Source organism: Prunus persica, chromosome G7 (assembly GCF_000346465.2).
Source record: "Prunus persica cultivar Lovell chromosome G7, Prunus_persica_NCBIv2, whole genome shotgun sequence".
Lineage (NCBI taxonomy): Eukaryota > Viridiplantae > Streptophyta > Magnoliopsida > Rosales > Rosaceae > Prunus > Prunus persica.
The window spans coordinates 21,278,269-21,299,987 of record NC_034015.1 but is presented as its reverse complement, the minus strand read 5'-3'; the positions used below and the strand labels follow the sequence as shown (position 1 = coordinate 21,299,987).

Here is a 21,719-nt window from a genome sequence, read left to right as displayed (position 1 = left end):
GGCGATGTGAGTATTTGGTTGGTGGAATAGTGTGGTTGGGGAGATGCATTTGATTTGAGTATTATTATTTTACATTAATTAATTTGAAGGTGGGTTAGCTGAAGCCCCCTGTTTTCATAGCACTACCTTCTTCAGTCAGTCAGGTATCAACCAAGGGTCGAGACTCAAGACAAAAATAAAGAAGCCTCATCATGTACTTACGCCCTTGCAAAAAGAAAAAATGAGTGCATGAGGAATTTTTGGAGTAATAATATCAAGATCTGAATAAAAACGAATCATGATTTATAACAGCAGTGTTGTGTTGATTATGATAGCCAAAATAAACAAATAGAGCTCTCTTTTAATTCACCAACCAACATCTTAAAAGTATGACGCACTCAATATTCACAAGGCAAATGAGGTTAATCAATTCAATCTTACAGGCTACAGCTATAGCATAACTCATGGAAAGGATCATTTTAAACAAATTTCGTGCAACTTCTTTATAAGGACGAGCGACAATCAATCAAATTACAAAATGCTGAAGTACAAGTATGATTATAATACACAACGCATCTTCAGCTACACTCGGGCCACAAAATTTAATTTACTATCATGAAGCTACAACAGATCGGGCAGTGTTCCGTCCAAGGCCAAGACCTAAGCCTAACGGAACGTTATCACTTTTTGTTTTCCCATGGTTATTATGGCTGCACTGGGCAGAATGAGCATGACCATGATGTGATGTTGAATTAGAATTTACATTGATTGCAACCTGACTATTGCCATTTGTGTGGTGAGAATAGGCATCACCATTTTGCACGTTTGAGTTCTTCAGCATATGCCTCATTCCAATCCCCTCCTCCTCATCACGAGCTGATTCTTCAATGTATTCCACATCTTCGTTGTAACCTTTGATCAAGAAATCCGAACAGTTCTTCCTGATCCCGTGATCATATGGATTTCTGAACCGACCACCTGGGCCCCTAAGGTAGTTATAGCGCATCACGTTTGCCATTTCATTAGTCGTAATATTCCGTGATATCTGTAACAAGAGAAAGATTATGGATCTAATAACAAAATCCAATGTCACAGAATACAAACTAATTTTTACAAAACCCTTGTAGATTAAAATATATATATACACATATTTCCTTAACATAGGATTGCAGAGGCTGAAAGGTAGCACCAGTTCAAAACACAAAACGTGAAGGAAGAAAATATGCAAAAATATTAAAGTCAGGTTTGATGAAATAGTCTATCTCGAAAATTCATCAGGAAACTTCATTTTCATTACAAATGAATGGAAAGTTTCCATAAATAGAATTATTGCCTGAACAACTAGTGTGCTGAGGCACTCTTTACATAGAGCATGAAGTAGGTAACTTCTTTCACTGTTTTTTGGAGATATTTACTTTGCTGAACAAAGTCTGGAAATATTTACTTCGCTGATCATAACGATTTTTTATATTATTAATCCCTTTTTTATTGAGCAAATCAATAAAAGAAAAGACTTACCTGAGATGCTTGTACAACAGTCAAAACTGCCACACCAAAAAAGAGGAAGAAATCCATGATAAAAAATGAAAGAGCACCAACATGACTAGTGGTGACATAATTCATCCATGCTCCAAAAGTAGATGGACTGACTGGATCACTCAAAACTCCTGCAAGAAGAAATTATTTTCTTTTAGCAGGTTAAAGCACATGTGCACACACACACACGAACTTATGGCCCAAGAAACTTAAAAAAATAGAATCAGAAACTTGGAACGTACTCGTAAGAGTAACCCCTCCAGTGAATACCATTGCCAAAACTTCCAGAACAAGGAAAGCAAAGAAATCCCATTTGTTTTTCTGTATAACATGAAAAGAAAAGAAAAAGATTAAACTAATCAGAACATGAAAAGTTGGGTGATATTGAAAAACTAAATTCAGAACTCCACAACTTATCAATGTCAATGTACCTTGCCAATGCAATTGGATACCCAAGGGCAATGGTGGTCAAATTGTTCAACACAACGATCACAAGTGGAACAGTGCTTTGCACGAAGAGGCCTGACAATCTGATGTCAATGCCAGCAAGTCAAGTTAGACAAATGTGTTCGATAACTAAATATGAGGGTCATAATATGTTACTAAAGTCAGCAGTCAATGGCACCTTGCACGTTGCACAGAGCTGAGACCAATTACCAGCTAGCAAGGCAGGGTTATTTATCTCAATCTTCAATAGAGGTTCCTGGTAAAAGATGGCAAATAAAATATTAACATGTTAACATTAACTTTTAGAAATCTTTAGTCAAGAGCACATTATGATTCTCATCTTCTATATGAGAGTTATAACAATAAGCCTTTAACTTTAAAATAAAAAATAAAAAAAGGGAAACGGCCAAAGATGCACTATATCATTAATTAAAAACAATAATATGTGGAAAGAGTTTGGGCAAAAAGAGAAGAAAAAGAGAAGAAAAAGAAAAGAATGGTACGAACATCATCTTTCATATTTTGTGAATCATGGATATTCATTCGGATGTAACCTGGATCCTTGCTGCAATAAAAACAATTTTAAAAAATCAATGAAACATTTAATTAATTGACATTGCTCTAGACTGTACCATAAAACCTATGTATGCATTCATGAAACAACATGTGCATGCACAAAACTAAACATGAATTATTTAAAACAAAAATTATTTTCCATTATGTTGGCTATATCTAATTTAGTAGGTGTATGTTAGCCTACAGCCAGCTTAATCATCATAAACATCACATTTCCACAAGTCTGATTATCTGAGGGTGCTGAACAGTTCTAGTATGTTAAGCCAATAACACATAAGGAGCCAAAAAGTGGCAACAATATTGGATCATATACCAATCTGATTTTAAGTTGTCTTTATCAGAGTGAAAATATATCAATGTTAGAAGAACTATAAACACCGCCAGTTCATAGTATAAAAGAAAAAAGGAGAAAATGAAACATGCAGCCCACCAAATACAGGCTTAGACCAAACCACGCCGATAATCATATATAAGAAAGATACAGATCACATATTGGACTACGAACTCTATTTATAATAACTAAATACGATATACTTCACAATATATGTGAACCAGCTGCGTTCTAAGAAAGCTAATTATTTCCAACATGATGGCCAGTCCAGCTGATAAAGTCGGCAATTAACATCAAAGAACTCACAAATACTCAAAGTCATACCTGCTACACCTATAGAACATTACAAGCCCAGAAGTTGCAAAGAAAACTCCGAGCCATGCAACAAAAACTGATCCAGCTGTTAACTTTGGCAGATTTGGTGCTGCAACCAAATTGGACAGGGGAGCAGGAGGCATTGTAAATATTGTATGGTCATGACATTAAGGACACATAAGGAAGTTTCAAATAGAGATCAGGGTAGATACCCATGATGACAGAATGAGTATAGGTCACCAGGAGCACAAATATTATGCACCAAAGTACTGGTGCAAGTCCTAGTTTTGAAACTTGTCCAAGACGACTGTTCCCGTCACAATGTTTGTCAAGCAGCCTTCTAGCATTCCCCTACAAAATCACGTTATCAGAGCATGGTCAGTTCTTTCCATTCTTTCATTTATGAGTTCTATTATATAAGTTTTATACGTAAGGCTCAAACCTGAAACAAGCACCAAACTAGGAAAAAAGTTATTCTAGGGACTTCCAGGTAAGTCTATAAACAGAAATGCCATATTGGGAACAAAGGAAGCAACAAAACTGATAGTATCCACTTGTTAGATATTACCAAGGCATTCTTTCAAAACATAAGAGGAATAGAAAAGAATCAATTGAAACAAAAAGGACTTATCACTTCACATCATTACACAGCACGACAACTAATGTCCTCAAATTCAATGAACAAACAAGTAACATTACTAACCAATGTTAAAAGTGTTTTGGTTATGGAACACGTACAAGGAAAAAAGCAACTTGTCTGTGATTCTTATCAGCAGCAAGTTGTGCGGGTGTAAGGCCGGTGTTATCTGTAACCATTAAGTCCTCCTTCTTCCCAGCCTGTACCAACACCGTGCATGCCTCCAAGTTACCCCTGATAGCAGCCCAATGCAAAGGAGTGCAACCTGAAATCACAAAAAATGAAGAATAAATTAATAATCATGCATAATAAGTGAAATATTTTGGAATCCGTACAGTCATATGATAATGGAAGACAGGTGGTACTTACCCTCTTTATCTTGCCGTCCTTTATATGCATCCAGAAATAAAAGAAGACGTATACAATCAGCAAAACCTTTATAAGCAGCCCTACACACAAAAGCAAAACAAACAAAAAGTCAAATCAAATATACATATTATAAGCAAAAATATGATACATGTTACTTATGTAGAAAAATAGAACTTATCGTTGGAAAAGAGTAGGAAAGTAGATGAAAATGGCTGAACCAGCTTTTGCCTATAGGAACAGAGGACGGTAAACAGAGCAAACAGCACAAGTCTTTAACTAAATAATCATGACCAATGGACATACATACAAAATTTCACACTAAAACATTCCCAGAATATAATCTACAGCACAAAACTGTAGCAAGAAACATCGATGTATGTCCCATTGCAGAAGTGCACATTTCAAATTAAATAAATGTCATCAATTGTGTTCGACATTGAGGGTTTTAAGAGAACAGCTTGGTGTCGGTCAATAAGTGTCACAATTATATTGAAAATGGCCATATAGAGACCCCAAAAATAATAAAACCAAGCTATGTGATCGGTAAAAACTAGACCATAAGTAATATATCAGAAAAAACTAGATTTACTTTCACACAATTAAAACAAGATTATGAAAACCATGCTTTTACTAGAAAAGGGTGAAAAATTCAACAATCACTCTCAAACCATAGGAAAGAAATTTGGTATACAAACGAATATTACTAATAACAAACAATACAAAGATAATATTCTCACTTACCAATGTAAGGGGCTTCTCCCATCATTATCAGGCACATCAGGGTCAGCATTCCATTTTGAAACAATATGGTACAGGAAAGCAGTCTGACCATACTGAGCTGCAACATGTGTAGTCTGTGGTCATATCAAATTAGATCAGTACAGTACATATGCTTCAGGCTCTTTCAGCCAAATAATCAGCCAAAATGGGGTAAAAAGCTCTTAGTAAACCAAGAACCTATAATTTAAAACAAGTACTGTCATTTACTTATCCACTTCCAATCAAATACTAAACTCATTGTTGTATTAGTATATACCTTTCAGTAACCATACTCGAAGGAAATCATTAATTACTGATTTTTAATATTTGACTTGACTTAAAATATTCAAATTAAACCTGGCCTCAAAATCTTTAGTTTAAGGAATAATGGCATGAAAGTCCATTTACCAATGCAGATATTGTACTTAAGATAGCTTATACAAACACGCAGATATGAAGACAGATGGTTATGCACAAATTTTGCATCCCAATTTTTTCCCCCAATATCTGTAGTCAACAAAACCATAACATTCCCTTAAGCAGGGTCAGTTAGAATTGTGAAGGGGACCTAAAAGTAAAACTGACCTGATAGCCATACATATCGGCTGCATTTACCCGAGCACCCTCATGGAGTAATAGCTCTGCAACCTGGATTGCACCCCGCACTGCACTCCAGTGTAATGCTGTTTGCCCCGTATGATCTGTGGCATTCACATCACCTCCGTGCTGGCATTTAACAAAACCAAATAACAAACTAGTTATACAAAGACACTTATCCTGGATTAAAATTTGTCTTAAGGAGAACAACAACAATCATTAATGACATCAACAAAAACCGATAGCAAAATGCTTAATGCTAATACAGCATTTCTCGTTATCTTTTTCCTTTTTTTAAAAAAACAGAAGAGAAGCAGTCTGAGCATAAGTTGGCATTTTCAGTTAACTAAGTAACACAAAGTCTAACTGTAATGCCACTAATCAATAATAAATCTCAAATTTTGATATGCAATTTAAGCACAATTCACAAACGCATCAAACAAAGCAAACCCTTTTCACCATGCTCCATGGGAAGAAAAAAAAATTAAATAGGTGTAGAGTAAATAAAGAACCTCAATAATATACTGTGCAGCGGCAGTGCGGTTGTTCAGAGCGGCCCACTGGAGGGCATAGTAGCCGAGCCCATCGGTCTCAGAAACAGAGCAACCTTCACACTCCACCAATCTCTGAAGCTTCTCCAAATCCCCGTACGCAGCGGCCGTGTACACGTCGTTTCGCAGACTCTCTTCCCCAATCCCATTGGCGTCGCCATTGTTCGTTGAATTGGCTGAGGCGGCACCCGCAGATTCGTGATCACGGGTTTGGACCTCGTCCTCGACGACCTCGATCTCCGACGACATTTCTACGACAGCAATCACACGAAAAAATCGAGCAACACGGCCGGCGGAGCTGGCGTTATTCTTCTTTTCTTTTTCTGTGCGATTAATACATTGGGGGTTTTGGTTCGTTGACCTCTAATCTAGAATTAATAAATAAATTGAGGGTTGGAAGTTTATTTGAGGTTCTAGGGTTTTTCTACGTGGCCGGCCGTGTTGACTGGTGTGGTGCGAGAGAGAGGGGAGAGAAGAAGCCAAAGAATTTGCCTATGGATTGTCAGTAGGCAAATTCCAATATATTTCTTAAGTCTTTGTTTGGCATTTCCTTTTTTTAGTACAAACGAGACAAAACAACAAGAAGAGTGAAGATTCTAACTTTAATCTGAAATCACTTACCAAAATGAAAGCACCACATTCTCTCTTTGGTACTGGGCCCCACGTTCTTATCTTCATTTTCACGATTGCACATCAGACAAATTTTAGAACTCCAACGTATTAAAAGAGTAATTACTCCAAACCACTACATGATATGCTTATTTTCACATTTTAAAATCAATAGTGTGATTATTTTTCTGAATCTTACTTTATGCCCGTAAACTTGTAAAATAATGGTTGGGTACATCAACCAAAAAACTCCGTGAATGTGAGTTCAGACCTTGATTTGATACCCAACAAAATTAAAAGGGTAATAAAAATTAAAAAATAAAAAAGTTTTTGGACCTAATAAAAAATAAGTTTTGGAAATTTTGAAATAGCTTCATATTCTAAAATTTAAGTAATCTCTCCATTACAAATCAGCCCTTAATTTATTTTTTTCATCCAGATCCAAGCACACAACTTGTAGTTTTTTTTAATAAGGAACCTAAAATGAAATTAAAGCATCACAAGTCATGAATGAATTAATGCTGCTCTGCTGGGCTGGCAAAATTCATGGGGAAAGACATCCAGAATATTATATTATATTATAATAAATAAAGAAAAATAGAGATTGACCATATTCTTATTCCAACTATCTCAACAAATTAAATATTATAAAAATAAAAATAAACTCTTCTTCCATTGATGGAAATTTTTTAATATAACATATATTGAAGATTTAATTATTGATATGCCTCTTGTGCTTTACTGAAAATCTCACGCTCCATATATTTTAAACTAAGTCAATATGCCCCCTGTGCTTTATTTTTGCATTCCCCGTTATCTCATTCCGTTAATTTGGTCAGTAAAATTGTTAACTTGCTGACGTAGTATGGGTAGTTTAGTAATTTTAATTATTAAAAATTTTCAAAATTTTAAAATAATTTTAAAACATTTTAATAATAAAATAAATTAGAAAATAGGGAAAAAATAAATCCCAACCTTCCCCATCACCAACAACCACCCCCAACCCATGCTTACCATTCCCTCCCCATCTTGCCACCTTGATTCCTCCTCAGCCATGGTAAAAATGTAAAAAACAAAATAAAGTTCTTCAATATGAGTTTACTATTTATAAACTCCAATCGCATAACCCTCATGGCTGCATAGAGAATATGTGAAAATGACAAGTATGAAATCAAATCAAACCCAGTTGGAGAAGATAAGAGAAGTTATTGCGCCTTAAGGTTTTGGTGTTCGGATAATTTGTTAGGATGGCTATGGCTTGGGGCATATTGGATTTGTGAGGGTAGGTATGGATTTGGGGTGTCAACTCGGGGTGAGTATGGTTGGGGGTTGAAAGTGGCTAGGTGGATTGTGATTGATTGTTATTAATGGTTTGGGGTAGGTGCATCACCTGGTTAGGAATATCATATTTGAAAAATGGTGGACTGGTGGCCATAGGTTGGGGGCGGCGGGAAAGGGTTGGGTTGTTGTGGTGGTGGGGCTATTCGGGTGCTAGGGGCTTTAATTTTTTCTTTTTAAAGAACTTTCTAATTATTAAAATATTTTATAAACAGTTTTTAAAAAATTAATTTTTTAATATCTAAAATACTCATGCCACGTAAGCAAGTTAACAATGTTACTGACTAAACTGACAGAAGGGGGTAACGGGGGACACAAAAATAAAGCACATGAGGCATATTGACTCAGTTTGAAGTGTAGGGGGCAAAGTGAGATTTTCGGTGAAGCACAGGCTGCATATCAATAATTAAGCCTATATTGAAAGGCAATACAACAAGTTGATTCATCCAAAAGCAATGCTAATATATTTATCAAGGATGCTGATTGTAGCAGCTATTGTTGATGACATTTCGGTAAGGCTTTGGAACTCCGTTGACACACTTGATGCCGGTCTCGATAGTCTGTTCGCAACATTGTCTATTAGAGCACTTTCACCTATTTGCCATGGCAAGGGGCACGGGCAAGGCAATGGTTGTTACTATTCACGTGAATAGTGACATGCCTTACAAAAACTTGTAGTGTTTCCACCCATTGTCATGGCAACCATTATTTACATGAGATATAAGGAGATGAATTTGTATAGAATTTTGGTGTGGGAAATGAAGAATATGACTAAGTATTTTTTTTATAAATATTTAGTAATTTTTATAGATTTTTTTTTATAAAAAAAAATTCATTGCTGACATCAGCAAACCTAGGCAACAACCCAAGCTGTTTTTGCCTTGGGGCTGCCCCGATTTGCTGGAACCCAACTGCTGCCAGGGCAGTTTAGGCCCGCTGGAATGCCATCTTGCGATTTGGGCTCCCTCCTGTCCCGGCAAAGGCAACCGCTGGAGTTGCTCTTAGAGCATCCACTTCCAGATGCATAATTATAAGATTCCCAACAATCTCCACCACTTCCACTGCTAGGAGGTTGTTTGGCAACAGGGGGTGAGGGTGGCGGGGTTTGTTTGGCTGCAAGAGAAGAGGGTGGTGGCTTAGGTTTAGCAGCAGGTGGAGAAGGCAATGGGTTGGGTTTGGCAACAGGTGCACCATGATCATCAATACAAGTATGGTTTAAGACTTTGTTAAATGGAGTCGGTGTCGAGGAGAACAATCCACGCCACTGTAAGTGACAGTGGTGCAATAAAAATAGCACTTAATGCCTCTAGATTCATAAGCTTCTCTGTCATATGAACAATAATCATCTGTTAAGCATCTTTCCTAGCAATTTTTATGTTCCGGAGATGATGGATACTGAGGCCTGTTGGGGTGTTGCTGGGGAGTACAAAGTGGAGGGCTAAGACCATTTCCACATGGAGAAAGTGGTGGAATTTGAATGTTAGGAAACTGGTAATCTTGAACATTAACAACTGCTTCAGCTTTCACGTCCCGTACCCTAGAACACATACAGAGCACTAAAATGAAAAATATGGGAGCCCTCATTTTGGCTATCTCTCTCTCTCTCTCTCTCACTTTCTTCTCTCACAAGACAAAACAATTGATGTGATGATAGATGATTTCAAGTCATCAATGGGGCTCGCACATATATAGACTCCTCAAACTACGCACATACCCATGTAATGTAATTATAGAGGTTTGCATGAATTGTTCTACCTTAAAAGATAGAGAACTTTTATCATTAGGCCAAATATTTATCATTATCCAACTTAAAAGATAGAGCCCTTGAATTCATTGCATCATCGATATTCATTTGATAATGCATATCTAAATGCCTTCAGTATATAATTCTTGATTTACTATAAACACAACAAAGGTTATATATAATGGACTCGCACAAACTACGTACAAAGCAAAGACGTCTCCACGAAACAGTTTCGTTTCATGCACTTCTTATTTTGTACATTTTGGTGGAAGATAGCTTCATCTACATTACATGTTGGCCGGATGACATGGATGAATGGACTAGCTCGATTGGTAATATTCCTTTGAGCCGCTAGCTTCTTGTGTTTTCTGTTGGGCTGATGGATACAAAAAGAAATCCAAATCTGAGAATGGGACTACGTCCACATAATTCTGCCCAATAATAGATCCAAGCCCGTTATTAAATCTTTGCAAATTTGGAACGTATTTATGTAGGTTTTTTTTTTCATGCCAGAGAAAATATTTATGTAGTTGGACCTATTAAAGCAATAGGTGTCCTAAAAAGTAATAAAATCAAACAATTTACCAGCTTTTATAGAAAGTTATCTCAACTAATTATATAAATAAATTCATATTTAGCCAGCGAAGGTTGGTTTAGTTTGTAAGGTCCTTGCACTGTATGTAATCCTACCAGTATTTGAGTTCCGTTGTCATCAGTCCTCGTTGGTGCCCAATTTGTAATTTCTTACATAAATCTTTATCGGTAGCAGCTGACAGTTGGGTGCCACACGTAATGGGTTTATCTTGATGCTGGTAATGAGAGTAACCAATCTCTTCTTAAACTTTTTTTTATAAAAAAAAAAAAAAAAAATCATAGTTGGAATAATTTTATTATTATTAGTTGTAATATTCCCTTGAGCTAGTTTCTCTAAATAAAAAATAAATAAAAAAATTTAAATAAATATCAAAGAAACACCCTTCTTGTCGATTAGTTTTCTTCATTGGAAGAAAGACCGGGGATTTATAAAAGCAATAATTTGAATTGGACCAATGACATTTGGTCCGAGAAGCAGCGAATCCTGCTTTTGGCCAATGACATTTGGTTTCTGACACTAGATCCAGAGAGAAAGCTTTCCAATTACTTCAAAACTTAAAAGTCAAATCGAGAAAGAAAAAAAAAAACAAAAATGGACGCACAAAAGTACTATAACCACAACAGTTTTAACTACTTCCACGACATTCACAGTACCGAACGAGTCAATATAATATCCTAATCAGCAATTATTCAACATAAATATATTATCCGCCGTGGAAGCAAAGAGTTTAATGTGGCAGTAGCAAATCCAGTGACAAAAACCCTAACCGGACCAAACTCCAGTGGATTCATTCATCCTAACTGGACCAAACCTTTTGCCCCAAACCCAGAAAACCCTTCAAAACACTGTCCCTCTTTCCCTCACTGTCCCTCACACAGGCACACACACTCTCTCTCTTTGTGCAATTTTTGCTCTGATTTTTTTAATCTATTTTTTAGTGTATTTTGAGCTTCTTTTTGCAGCAACGAAGATGGGCTTGTACGCCTCTGAGAAAAAGAGCATGTGGGAAGGAACTCTTTTGGAAGCAATGCTGGTCAACACTGTTCTTGTTGCTCACAACTCTCTTGCTCTGCTGCTTTTGGCGGTATATAGCATCTCTCTTTCTCACTCTCTCTTCTCTCTGTGTGTCAAATTTAGTTTGGGTGGCAAATTGTGACATCGATTGAAGTTTTAAAGTTTCATGTTCTTGTGTTTTTGGAGTTTGAAATCTTAATAGCGTGCATCTCTTTATTACTGAACTTATGTTTCGGAAGTTGGCCTTTGTCTTACTATTACTACTGTTTTGAAGTTTGAAAAATTAATTTTTGATAAGTTGAAGGACTGAAATTTGACAGTTGTGTGAATTAGGTTGTTTGGGGAGAGAAATGCTTGCTTTGGTTAAGACGTTAACTGTGAGAGTTTGTAGTGAAGTACTAACCTTTTCTGTTGGCTATTTTTTTTTCATTGCTTGTGAACTAGAACTTTTTGGAATTTTTTAGATTTCTAATTTGATTTGTGACAATTTTCATAATTTTAATATTTGTTTGTGCGGCATGCAGTATTGTTTTTTCTGAAACCTGTACTTACTTATACAGGTGCTAGGAAATGTTGGTTTTCTTGTGAATCCTTTTTTTTATTCTTGCGTAAATGTAACATCGTGTTAAAGTGGCTTTGGTTTCTTCTTGCTTGTTTAAAAACCTGTGTAGATACTATACTCAAATGCTTTGATGTACAACTGATGGTTACAAATTTCTTGAAGTTTTCTTTAGAGCTCCTAATGCTCTTGGTTTGTAGTTTCTTTAGCACACAATACCTTTCTTAATCTTTTTCATGTGCCCTGGTTTCTTTAAGTTCATAAACTATGCGATTTTCTATGGTTGCATTAATACGTTGAGTGGCCATAATTCCTTTTGCTTCTTTTAATCTTAGAGCTCTAGGTAACAAAAGGACATAATAGAACCCTGCATGAGAACAGAAGATTGCAGCAAAGAAATTTGCGCAGACATTGCAGATATGGTGTTGCCATTTCTGCTTCTAAGATAACAAATGAGCACTCTCCATCGTTCATATAATGTAAAATGTAATTGTGGGTGGGCTGTAGCATTGGATTTTGCATTGACAGAATATTTGGTAGTTTTAATACTGAACATGTGGCTAAAGTTTGTTTCATTTATCACTTTATTGAGTGATGTAGGCCTTGTGTTGGGGGGTTTTAATTTTGTAGTCGACCAGATTTGGTATTGTTGATAAGTTATAATGTGTATTTTGAGAACTTGTTTTGCGTTGCTGGCCGTTGCCTGCAGCATTATCGGCTGTATGTTAAATGCCCTTTTGGATTCCATTTTCATCGACAGGGCTATGTATGGTATGTATATTGTTGAGAGCAACTAATGAAATTTTACTTTATACTCTCTGTATCCCTAACTGAAATAGCCTCACTTGTTAGGATTGGGTCTCTATTGGATTAAAATGAAAAGGAATGAATTGTCTTATTTGTTACGTTGTCTCTTTGTATACTCTGTTCACCAACACTAGTTAACGTTGTTTCAGACTGGATCGGTGATAAATGATATCAATATGGCATCAAAATTGACTGCTGTCACTGGAAGGTAATAAAGTTCTAATTGTGCTCATCCAGTACTTGCACTATTGATTTTTTAGGGTACATTCAATTAAGTGGGCGAGTATTGCTTCCATCTGCAGGTTTCCTTTTGACGAACTTCTCAAATTGAAAAAACCTTGTGTGGAAAACAAAGATGCTAGCGATACAGAGGATGATGAAGACGACAACGAAGATGATGATGATGTGAATGACCAGGATGATGAGGAGGGAGGAGATGAGGACTTCTCAGGTGAAGAAGGGGAAGATGAAGGAGGGGATCCTGAGGATGATCCTGAAGCCAATGGCAATGAAGGAAGTGATGATGAGGATGAGGATGATGACGACGAAGATGACAATGGTGATGATGATGAAGATGAGGATGGAGAGGAAGAAGATGAGGATGAAGAGGAAGAGGTTCCACAGCCACCTGCCAAAAGGCGGAAGTGAGAATAGGAGTCCTTATCCTTTGCCCTTGTGTTCCGATTTCGTGCAGGAGTGTTATGCAGTAGTGAGGCCGAATTTAGCTTGGCAGTTTGGTCAGGGTAGAATTTACAATCATCGTTCTGAATGAACCTCTAGTGTTATTGATTATCTATGGTATACCTGTTTGATGTAGTATTGAGAGAATCTTCGTATGTTGTGGTAAACAGCTATTTTTCTAATGGGTTATGTTCACATGGACGGATCAATTTATATGAAATTGGGAATCTTCAAGTTTAATTTGATATGATGCCTAGAACCCAACTGTTTTGGTTCTTCTTGTGTTATCTCGGAAAGAACTACACAGTACATGGTTGGGAGCTTGGTAAGATAAGGGCGCGATTTCAATTTAAAGATGGTTAAGATCATGGATGTGAATGTGATGGGTGATCTCGCCCTTGCGTTTTCCAACCGTACCTTTCTAGTTATGAACTAATCCAGCATCTGTTTGTACCCAATTTCCTTTTCGTTGGAACTGTGCCCATTATATCAACAAAAAAACAAAAGCGTTGAGTTGAGGCATGGGGCCTCACATTTTCAATAAACAAACAGAAGCACTTTCATCATATGGTAAAATATAATATGATATTATTGCAATTCATTACAGACAACGGGAATTAAAGAGATTAACGGAGTTTTACAAGAATAAAATGAGAAACTACGAAAAGCTTGGATTGGAGCAGAAGAAGAAATCACTGGTCTCGAGGGGTTCTGACTTTCATCCTTGCTTCCTTCATCACAGCATTTCTCCCACTTGGTAAAGGCTCCAATTGTGCTCCTTCAACAACCAAATAGGGCAGTAAGGTAATATGGAATTATTGCTTTTCATTTCAACAAGAATTTGCATTCAACCATCAAATTTTTAAGCTTAAAAGAGACAGAACATGGTTGCAATGCCATGAATGAGAAACACATCATAATAATGACAATGGCAACAAAATCTGTTTATTACATATATTTGAGGATGCCAAAAACTGCACACTGACCAACCGACAATCGCAGTCTGGCCACCAAATGACAAAAGTGGATCTACTGAGGAGGAACTAAACACATATAAAACCAAAGAAGGTTAACCGAGCTATAAATGAGATGAATGATGACTCGTGAATCAAACTGAGAAACTTAAACAAATGGCTATAAACCAGAAGAAAAAAAAAACTTATTTGGATCAAGTAAACTACAATGATCAAAGGTGGTGAAGATTTTAATGACAACTATAGAATCAATAACTAGGTTCAAGGGTGCAAATGAAGACTTGGCAAAGGCCTGACTGATGAAGAAACTAGGAAACGTATAAGTATAATACAGGTAACACGGTCACCTCTCTTCTTGTTTGAAGTAATCTTAAAAACTCAACATTAAAGGATCATTCTTGATGTAAAACTGAAAACAAGGAAAAAGCCACAAGATATGAAATCTTCTCACAAGGCCATAGCAGCATTTTAAAGAGCTGAAAGTATTCTTATTCAGTCATATGGGATATACAACTAGGAAAATCAGCAATGGACCTCAAAACTTTTTCATCGTAAATGCAACTATATCAATTCTAAACCAATCTAACAATGAAACAAGCAAACGAAAAAAACCAAATCCTTCAAAGAAAACACTGCAACATAATCCAAATTAACAGAGTTCACTCAACAAGAATAAAATCAAAAGTGAAGGCAATCCAAATTCTCTTATGCCTCGCATTCTCAAATCACTTGAAAAAATACATTCCATGACAACAATAAAACATCCAAACACGTAATTCCCCCACAAAGTCAATAAAAAAGCAGAAACTGAATTTTGATGCCATCAAAATCCTCAAAAACCCTCATTGTATGATCACATAAACAAACATTCCATAGAGAAACAAAAATCCAAACACTCTTATCAGAAAACTTACCACATTCACTCACTAAGGGGCAGCTTGCCAGCCCGAAAAATCGCAAACTTTGATGTTTCCGAGTAGGAATACTGAACCCCATTTTCCTTCAAGAAGCCCTCAAGCACCTCCTTGACCCCTTCAGGGTCTGCACTCTCACACTCAATCTCATAACAAGTACCAAACTCATACTTTGTCTCATCCACCTCTAATTTCAAGCCTTTCCAATCATACACATCCCTCACATTCCTGAACCCTCCCAACCCCACAAACCCCAAAACCCCAAATTCCTCTCTCACCCTACTCAAAACCCTAGACTCCGCCGACATCAGCTTATCCGGCTGGTCAGCGCCGGCTCGACCGATCGAGTGGTCGAGCTCCTCCTCGTCCTCCTCGACTCGGCTGACGCCGTCGACCAATACGGCTCGCGCCTTGAGGGTCACGGCGCACAGAGGGGCTCGGTCCGAGAAGCGGAGGCGGAGTGCGGCTCGGCGCGCCGAGAGCTCGGCTTTGGGGCCGTCGAAGAAGAGATTCTCTTGACGGTGTGTGCTGACGTGGAACGGCGCGAGTAGTGTGGTGACTTTGCAGTGGGCGGCGACGTCTGGGAGCCTAAGCTTGACCTCAACCTCCATTATAGGTTTGAGAATGTGAGACATAATACGGCGGGTGTACGGAGTTATGTTTTGGCGTTTGGGGTGCGGTACTTTCAATTAGAAGGGAGGCCGATGCGGTGCGTTTTGGAGGAGGGGTCTTTAGGACGGTCGAGATGGTGGAGTAGAGCAGTGGCCGCCGTGGTAGTGGAGGCGGAAGCGGCGGCGGAGCGCTTGCGAGCTTCTTCGAGTTCCTCTTTGTCTTCGATTTTGAGTTGGATCTTGGTCGGTTTTCGCCTCAGCATTTCGGCAATTTCAACACTTTCGATATCCAGTGGACGAACGCGTCATATACGTTTCGAATATGACTTGTGAGTCAATGGGTCTTATAGCCCATCAATCACGCTTTGGGTTGCCCCTGGTGTCTATCTTTTGGGCTTGGACTCGGTTGGCTCTACTCCAGATGGGCTGGGCCTGCGGATGCCAAGCCATTGGACTTGGCTGGCTAAGAGAGCAACATTCAGAAAATAAAATTATGAAATTGTAATAGGCCCAATGAAGTTGTCTGGACTTGGCTGGCTAAGAGAGCAACATTCAGAAAATAAAATTATGAAATTGTAATAGGCACAATGAAGTTGTGTTTCCAGTTAAATCCCTCCATTGCTCAACAAGAACATGCAGTAGCTACTAGCTATTGCAGCTGGAAAGAGAGTTGGCATATAATCAAGAAATTCTTAATAATGATCTATTTTCTAAACTAAAAACTGATCTTTTATTTGTTCTTTCCTTGACTCAGACGATCGAACCAACTTCGGATTAGGGCACTTTATGCATTCGTAATTACTTGCTTCATAACATTGATAAGGTATAATATTCCATTTCAAAACAGAACATGCATCATGCATGAAAGACAAGCATTTGGACTGATCATACATTTAGAACTTAGAAGGTGGTGTTCATCATGATCAACCTAATCACATGTTAAGACAACCCCATATTGTTTTTGGACCCCCATTTTGTCTTGCCTAATGATTTTAGCCTGCAGTGATAAGGACCTTTCCTTAGAGAGGCTTTTCATGATATTCTCTTTCCTTAATGAGTTCAAGGAAAGAAAAAGAGAGAGAGAGAGAGAGAGAGATAGCGCATTATATTATTGCATTCGTGAACCTGATAGGGACTTGAGATAACTTAAATAACGGTCCTCATCGCTAATTCACTGTTACACAAAACTTTTCTCTTATGTCAAGGAAAAAATGATTCTTCGAAAATAAAAGAGGTTTGCTTGATCAGATCAAGTTTACAAAATAATATGATCTGATCTATTGCTTAATCTAAAAACAATCCAATATGGGATGATGTAGACTAGTTGTCAGCAGATGAAAGATTCAATTCCAAATAAGAAAAAAAAGGGAATAATGTTAAAAAAAGTCGACAAAATCTTATCTAATCCAATGGATTAGGTTTGGTGGTTCTGTTTTGGGTGAAGAAACTCACCTGATCCCATTGACATTAACGAAACGAGGGTAAGAAAGGAAGAATATGCTTATTAATTAATTAACATGTTAAAATAAATACAACAAATATGAAGGAGGTAAGGGGTTGTGTAGGAGTGGGAGCAAGCAAGCAACTATAGCAAGCAAGAGTCTTATTTTATACTCAATGAACAAACACATGGTTGAACTTGGACCATCTCATGCACATGGATATTGACACTTTGATTTGATTGACTCAACAAACTCTTTGGTACTTGGTAGCCTGTAACATCTTGGATTTTCATGTTTTGCTTACCCAACAAAATACCTTATCTCATTTTCATCAATGGGTAGGTAAAAATATATATATTTTAACGAATTCTCAAATAATTTTATTTAAAAGACATCCGCCTTATAATTTTGTGTTCTCCTCGTAATTCAATGCTGCGATTCGGTAATTGATTCCTTTCAAGAACACTATCAGAGCATGAAGATGAGGTATTTGATTGAAAAACATAAGGAGCAAAAGGAAAAAAAGTTTAAAGTTAAAGGGGTGAGAAATTAAATAATCATAAATCGTATTTTAATACAACTCCCCCTGATATTGCGCAAGGTAGCATAATTGTTGTGAATCTTTTCATAAAATTCTGCACAGTGTTTTTTTTATTTTCCTTTTTTGGTATTAAAAAAAAACTGTATATTTTTTTTTTCCGGGACAGACATTCAGACATGTATACGATACTATGTTGTCAGATTACATTTTTACGAGAGTTGATAAAACATGTCTCGCTATCTACTCGTCAAAATCATGTTATAAGGTAGAAGTCATATTTATCCCGACCGAAGTGCACGTTAAGATTCCAAAACCAAGAGACAAAGTGGGTGGCTGTCAAACAGTAAAACCTGGCAATCTTTTTCTGATTTATCCGACAGACAGGCCAGCCAATCTTTGTTTGCACTTGCCATTTTGGAAAGCAAACTCACGGCCCACTTGCCAGTTGCAAGTCCATGCTTTATTTTTATGCTTTATCTAAAACAAAAATTAATAATGGATTAGACGATAATAATAATGTTATAATAGCTCCATAGGCAGAGGCCATGGACAAAGAGGAAAGGACCATGGTCCCTGTGCTTAGTTGATTTCTGACGTCCAAGTATCACGTGTGTGTGTGTGTTTTTTTTCTTCTTTATTATGTAGTCTCTGTTTGTTTGTACACATACATAATTATAGCAAATAAATTTCTCTTTTAACTGTTGTTTGATTGATCTCATTTACTTGTTAATATTATTATTATTATTACTTACAACACCTCCCCCCACCCATTCTGGCCATTTGCGTCCAGAGGCCAAACAGAAACTCTGCAGTAATCTCAGCTCTTTACTTTTCATGGGTTCCTCACCCATTTATATGTAGATACAGAGAGAGAGAGAAAAAAAAGAAAGAGAGAGAGAGAGAGAGACTGAGATCTTGCACATTAACCCCTTTTGTGTGTGAACTGGTTGATTCTGGAAAATGGGTTCTCATTTCTGGCAAATGGGGTTGTATTTCTGGGTCTGTTTCTCTGCTATCAGCTTCATTCATTCTGTAAATTCACAGGGCTTCGGAGGTGGAAGTATTGAAGGCACTGTCCACGTTAATGGCAAAGATGCCATTGGTAAAATTGATGATGATTTTATTTGTGCAACTTTGGATTGGTGGCCTCCTGAGAAATGTGACTATGGGACATGCAGCTGGGTTCGTGCTTCTTTCCTCAATCTGGTATACATATATACATTAATGTTTCTCTCTAGAATCTAACATACGTACATTTGTTCTTTCTATTTTCCTTTTCCACTTGCATATGCTTATATGTTTTTGAGATTTGTAATTGGTGTGTTTCCCAGTGGCAAATAATCTGAAATCAAAAATCCTTTTTATGTGTTTGAGATTTGTACTCTCTCTCTCTCTCTCAGTACTGTTGTATTGAAATAAATTGATATTTTCTTTGTAGAAAATGCTTTCTGATGTTTATTTGATCATTATTGTGCAGAATCTAAGCAGCATTATCTTATTAAATGCCGTGAAGGGTAAGAATTCCTTCCTTGATATCTGATTGTTTCAGTACATGAATAAAAAATAAGAGCCTAAAACTTACTTGTGCTGATTTTACAGCTTTCTCACCCTTGAAACTTAGATTGGGGGGTACCTTGCAAGATAAGGTCTTATATGCTACACCAGACAATAAGCAACGCTGTGTTCCTTTTCAAAAAAGCACCACAGAGATGTTTGGTTTTACTCCGGGGTGCTTACCCATGAACAGATGGGATGAATTAAACTCCTTTTTTCAGAAATCTGGGTAAATATATCTCTTATTTTTTCTTCTTCATTTAACTTTTAGATTTTCTTCAGAATGAAGAGCACCTAACATTGTCACATGCACGCTCTCTCCAGGGCCAAGATTATCTTTGGATTAAATGCTCTCACTGGACGAACAATACATTCTAATGGTACTGCAACTGGAGCTTGGGACTACAAAAATTCTGAGTCTTTCATCCGTTACAGTGTTAAAAAGAACTACACAGTACATGGTTGGGAGCTTGGTAAGATGACAACACTGAAAATTTTATTATCGTTATAAATTTTGACCCTGCTTCTCTAGACAAACTGAATGTATTTCAATGGTGTTCAGGGAATGAATTGTGCGGACATGGAATTGGAACAACAATCGGAGCGAGTCAATACGTCTCTGATACAGCTTCTCTGCAAAAGATAATACACGATGTATACAAGGGTATTGAACCAAAGCCACTAATCCTATCACCTGGAGGATTCTTTGATGCAAAGTGGTTCAAAGACTATACAGATAAAACAACCACATCCTTGGACGTGGTCACCCACCATATTTATAATCTAGGGCCAGGTATCATTGATTGAACAAACAGATTTTGAAAGTGTCTACTTATTCCTTTTGAATTCGCAACTTCAAACTGATAAAAGAAATCTTCATTCTGTGTTCTCAGGGGTTGATCAACACCTTATTGAAAAGATTCTTGATCCGTCCTATCTCGACGGTATTGCTAGCACATTTAGCAACCTCCGTGACATCCTAAAGAGTTCTGCAACTTCAGCAGCTGCATGGGTTGGGGAAGCAGGAGGTGCTTACAACAGCGGCCGTCATCTTGTCAGCAATTCATTTGTATTTAGTTTCTGGTAACTTGGCTATGACAACTCATGAGCATCTTCTTTGGTCCTCTCCTCTCCTTCAATTTCTAACAAGAATCATATCTTGGATGTTACAAACAGGTATTTAGATCAGCTTGCTATGTCAGCAGCTTATGATACCAAAACGTACTGCAGACAGACATTGATTGGTGGAAACTATGGTTTACTCAACACTACTACCTACGAACCCAATCCAGACTACTACAGGTAGGTCACTACATACATACCGATCATCCTTACCTTAGAAGCTAAATTCTCAAATATTAGACAGTATTTTAACACTTCTGCTGCTTTATCCTGGCTTTCTCCGTAACAGTGCTCTTCTTTGGCACCGATTGATGGGAAGAAATGTACTGGCAACCAGCTTTTCTGGACCGAAAAAGATACGTGCTTACGCACACTGTGCAAAACAATCCGTAAGTCTATTTATGCCACAACTTTAATATACAACATTCAAACATTCTTCGTTTACTGAGCTGATCACAATTTTGTGCTGCAGAAAGGGATTACAGTACTACTGATCAACCTACAAAACACGACGACAGTGGAGGCAAGAGTTGCATTCAACACTTCCTGGACTTTGCGACATAAACACAAATCTCACAAGTCTCATAGAGCACAGCTGAAGTTCCATCAGGGTTTGAGAAGTGAAACAGTAAGAGAAGAATACCATCTAACAGCAAAGGATGGAAATTTACAAAGCCAAACCATGCTGCTAAATGGAAACGCTTTGACCTTAAATTCATCTGGGATCATACCTAACTTAGACCCTGTATATGTAAATTCATCAGAACCAATTTTGGTTGGTCCATCTTCAATTGTATTTGCTCACATACCATATGTTGTTCTGCCTGCTTGCAGGTAGGCAGTGCTATATGTGCTCTAACTGGTATCATATAGTGCTTGATTGCTTAAATAAGAGATAGAAGAGAGTACAATTCAATTTCATCGTACACCTTTTATTTTATTTCCTTTTTCCAAATGAGGACAGAACTACTCAGGAATTCAGCAAAGAATACTTGCCTGCATTCTTTCTACTCGTGAGGAAACTTTAAGCTTGAAAACTTTAAATAAGGTTGAAAATGCCAAATTCTCTCTACCCTTCAGTGCGCCACAGATCCATCAAGGGACAGCCCAGAAAGAC

General features: G+C 37.4%; 4 protein-coding genes across 5 annotated transcripts; 2 read left to right on the top strand and 2 right to left on the bottom strand.

Moving 5' to 3' along the window:
- LOC18769626 (protein S-acyltransferase 24) lies at positions 321 to 6,693 on the bottom strand. The gene is made up of 13 exons (XM_007204167.2): positions 6,059 to 6,693; positions 5,535 to 5,675; positions 4,932 to 5,044; positions 4,191 to 4,270; positions 3,923 to 4,086; positions 3,397 to 3,535; positions 3,194 to 3,293; positions 2,470 to 2,527; positions 2,141 to 2,218; positions 1,947 to 2,045; positions 1,758 to 1,836; positions 1,498 to 1,646; positions 321 to 1,024 (listed from the first exon to the last, which is right to left on the bottom strand). Exons 1-13 carry the CDS (start codon positions 6,344 to 6,346, stop codon positions 593 to 595), a joined length of 1,920 nt encoding a protein of 639 aa, XP_007204229.1. The 5' UTR covers positions 6,347 to 6,693; the 3' UTR covers positions 321 to 592.
- Positions 11,080 to 13,691, top strand: LOC109950233 (glutamic acid-rich protein). The gene is made up of 4 exons (XM_020568406.1): positions 11,080 to 11,261; positions 11,346 to 11,467; positions 12,913 to 12,971; positions 13,066 to 13,691. The coding sequence occupies exons 2-4, from the start codon at positions 11,354 to 11,356 to the stop codon at positions 13,409 to 13,411; spliced, it is 519 nt and encodes a 172-aa protein (XP_020423995.1). The 5' UTR covers positions 11,080 to 11,261; positions 11,346 to 11,353; the 3' UTR covers positions 13,412 to 13,691.
- LOC18770649 (triphosphate tunel metalloenzyme 3) lies at positions 13,979 to 16,250 on the bottom strand. The gene is made up of 2 exons (XM_007202508.2): positions 15,333 to 16,250; positions 13,979 to 14,222 (listed from the first exon to the last, which is right to left on the bottom strand). Exon 1 carries the CDS (start codon positions 15,965 to 15,967, stop codon positions 15,338 to 15,340), a length of 630 nt encoding a protein of 209 aa, XP_007202570.1. The 5' UTR covers positions 15,968 to 16,250; the 3' UTR covers positions 13,979 to 14,222; positions 15,333 to 15,337.
- LOC18771157 (heparanase-like protein 3) lies at positions 18,538 to 21,542 on the top strand. Of its 2 annotated transcripts, none has more exons than XM_007203555.2 (9): positions 18,538 to 19,132; positions 19,404 to 19,440; positions 19,526 to 19,709; positions 19,805 to 19,953; positions 20,043 to 20,273; positions 20,374 to 20,563; positions 20,657 to 20,782; positions 20,892 to 20,991; positions 21,075 to 21,542. In XM_007203555.2, exons 1-9 carry the CDS (start codon positions 18,887 to 18,889, stop codon positions 21,438 to 21,440), a joined length of 1,629 nt encoding a protein of 542 aa, XP_007203617.1. In that variant the 5' UTR covers positions 18,538 to 18,886; the 3' UTR covers positions 21,441 to 21,542. The 2 variants fall into 2 exon arrangements, with proteins under 2 accessions (XP_007203617.1, XP_020424100.1); XM_020568511.1 differs by having other exon boundaries at positions 18,543 to 19,108.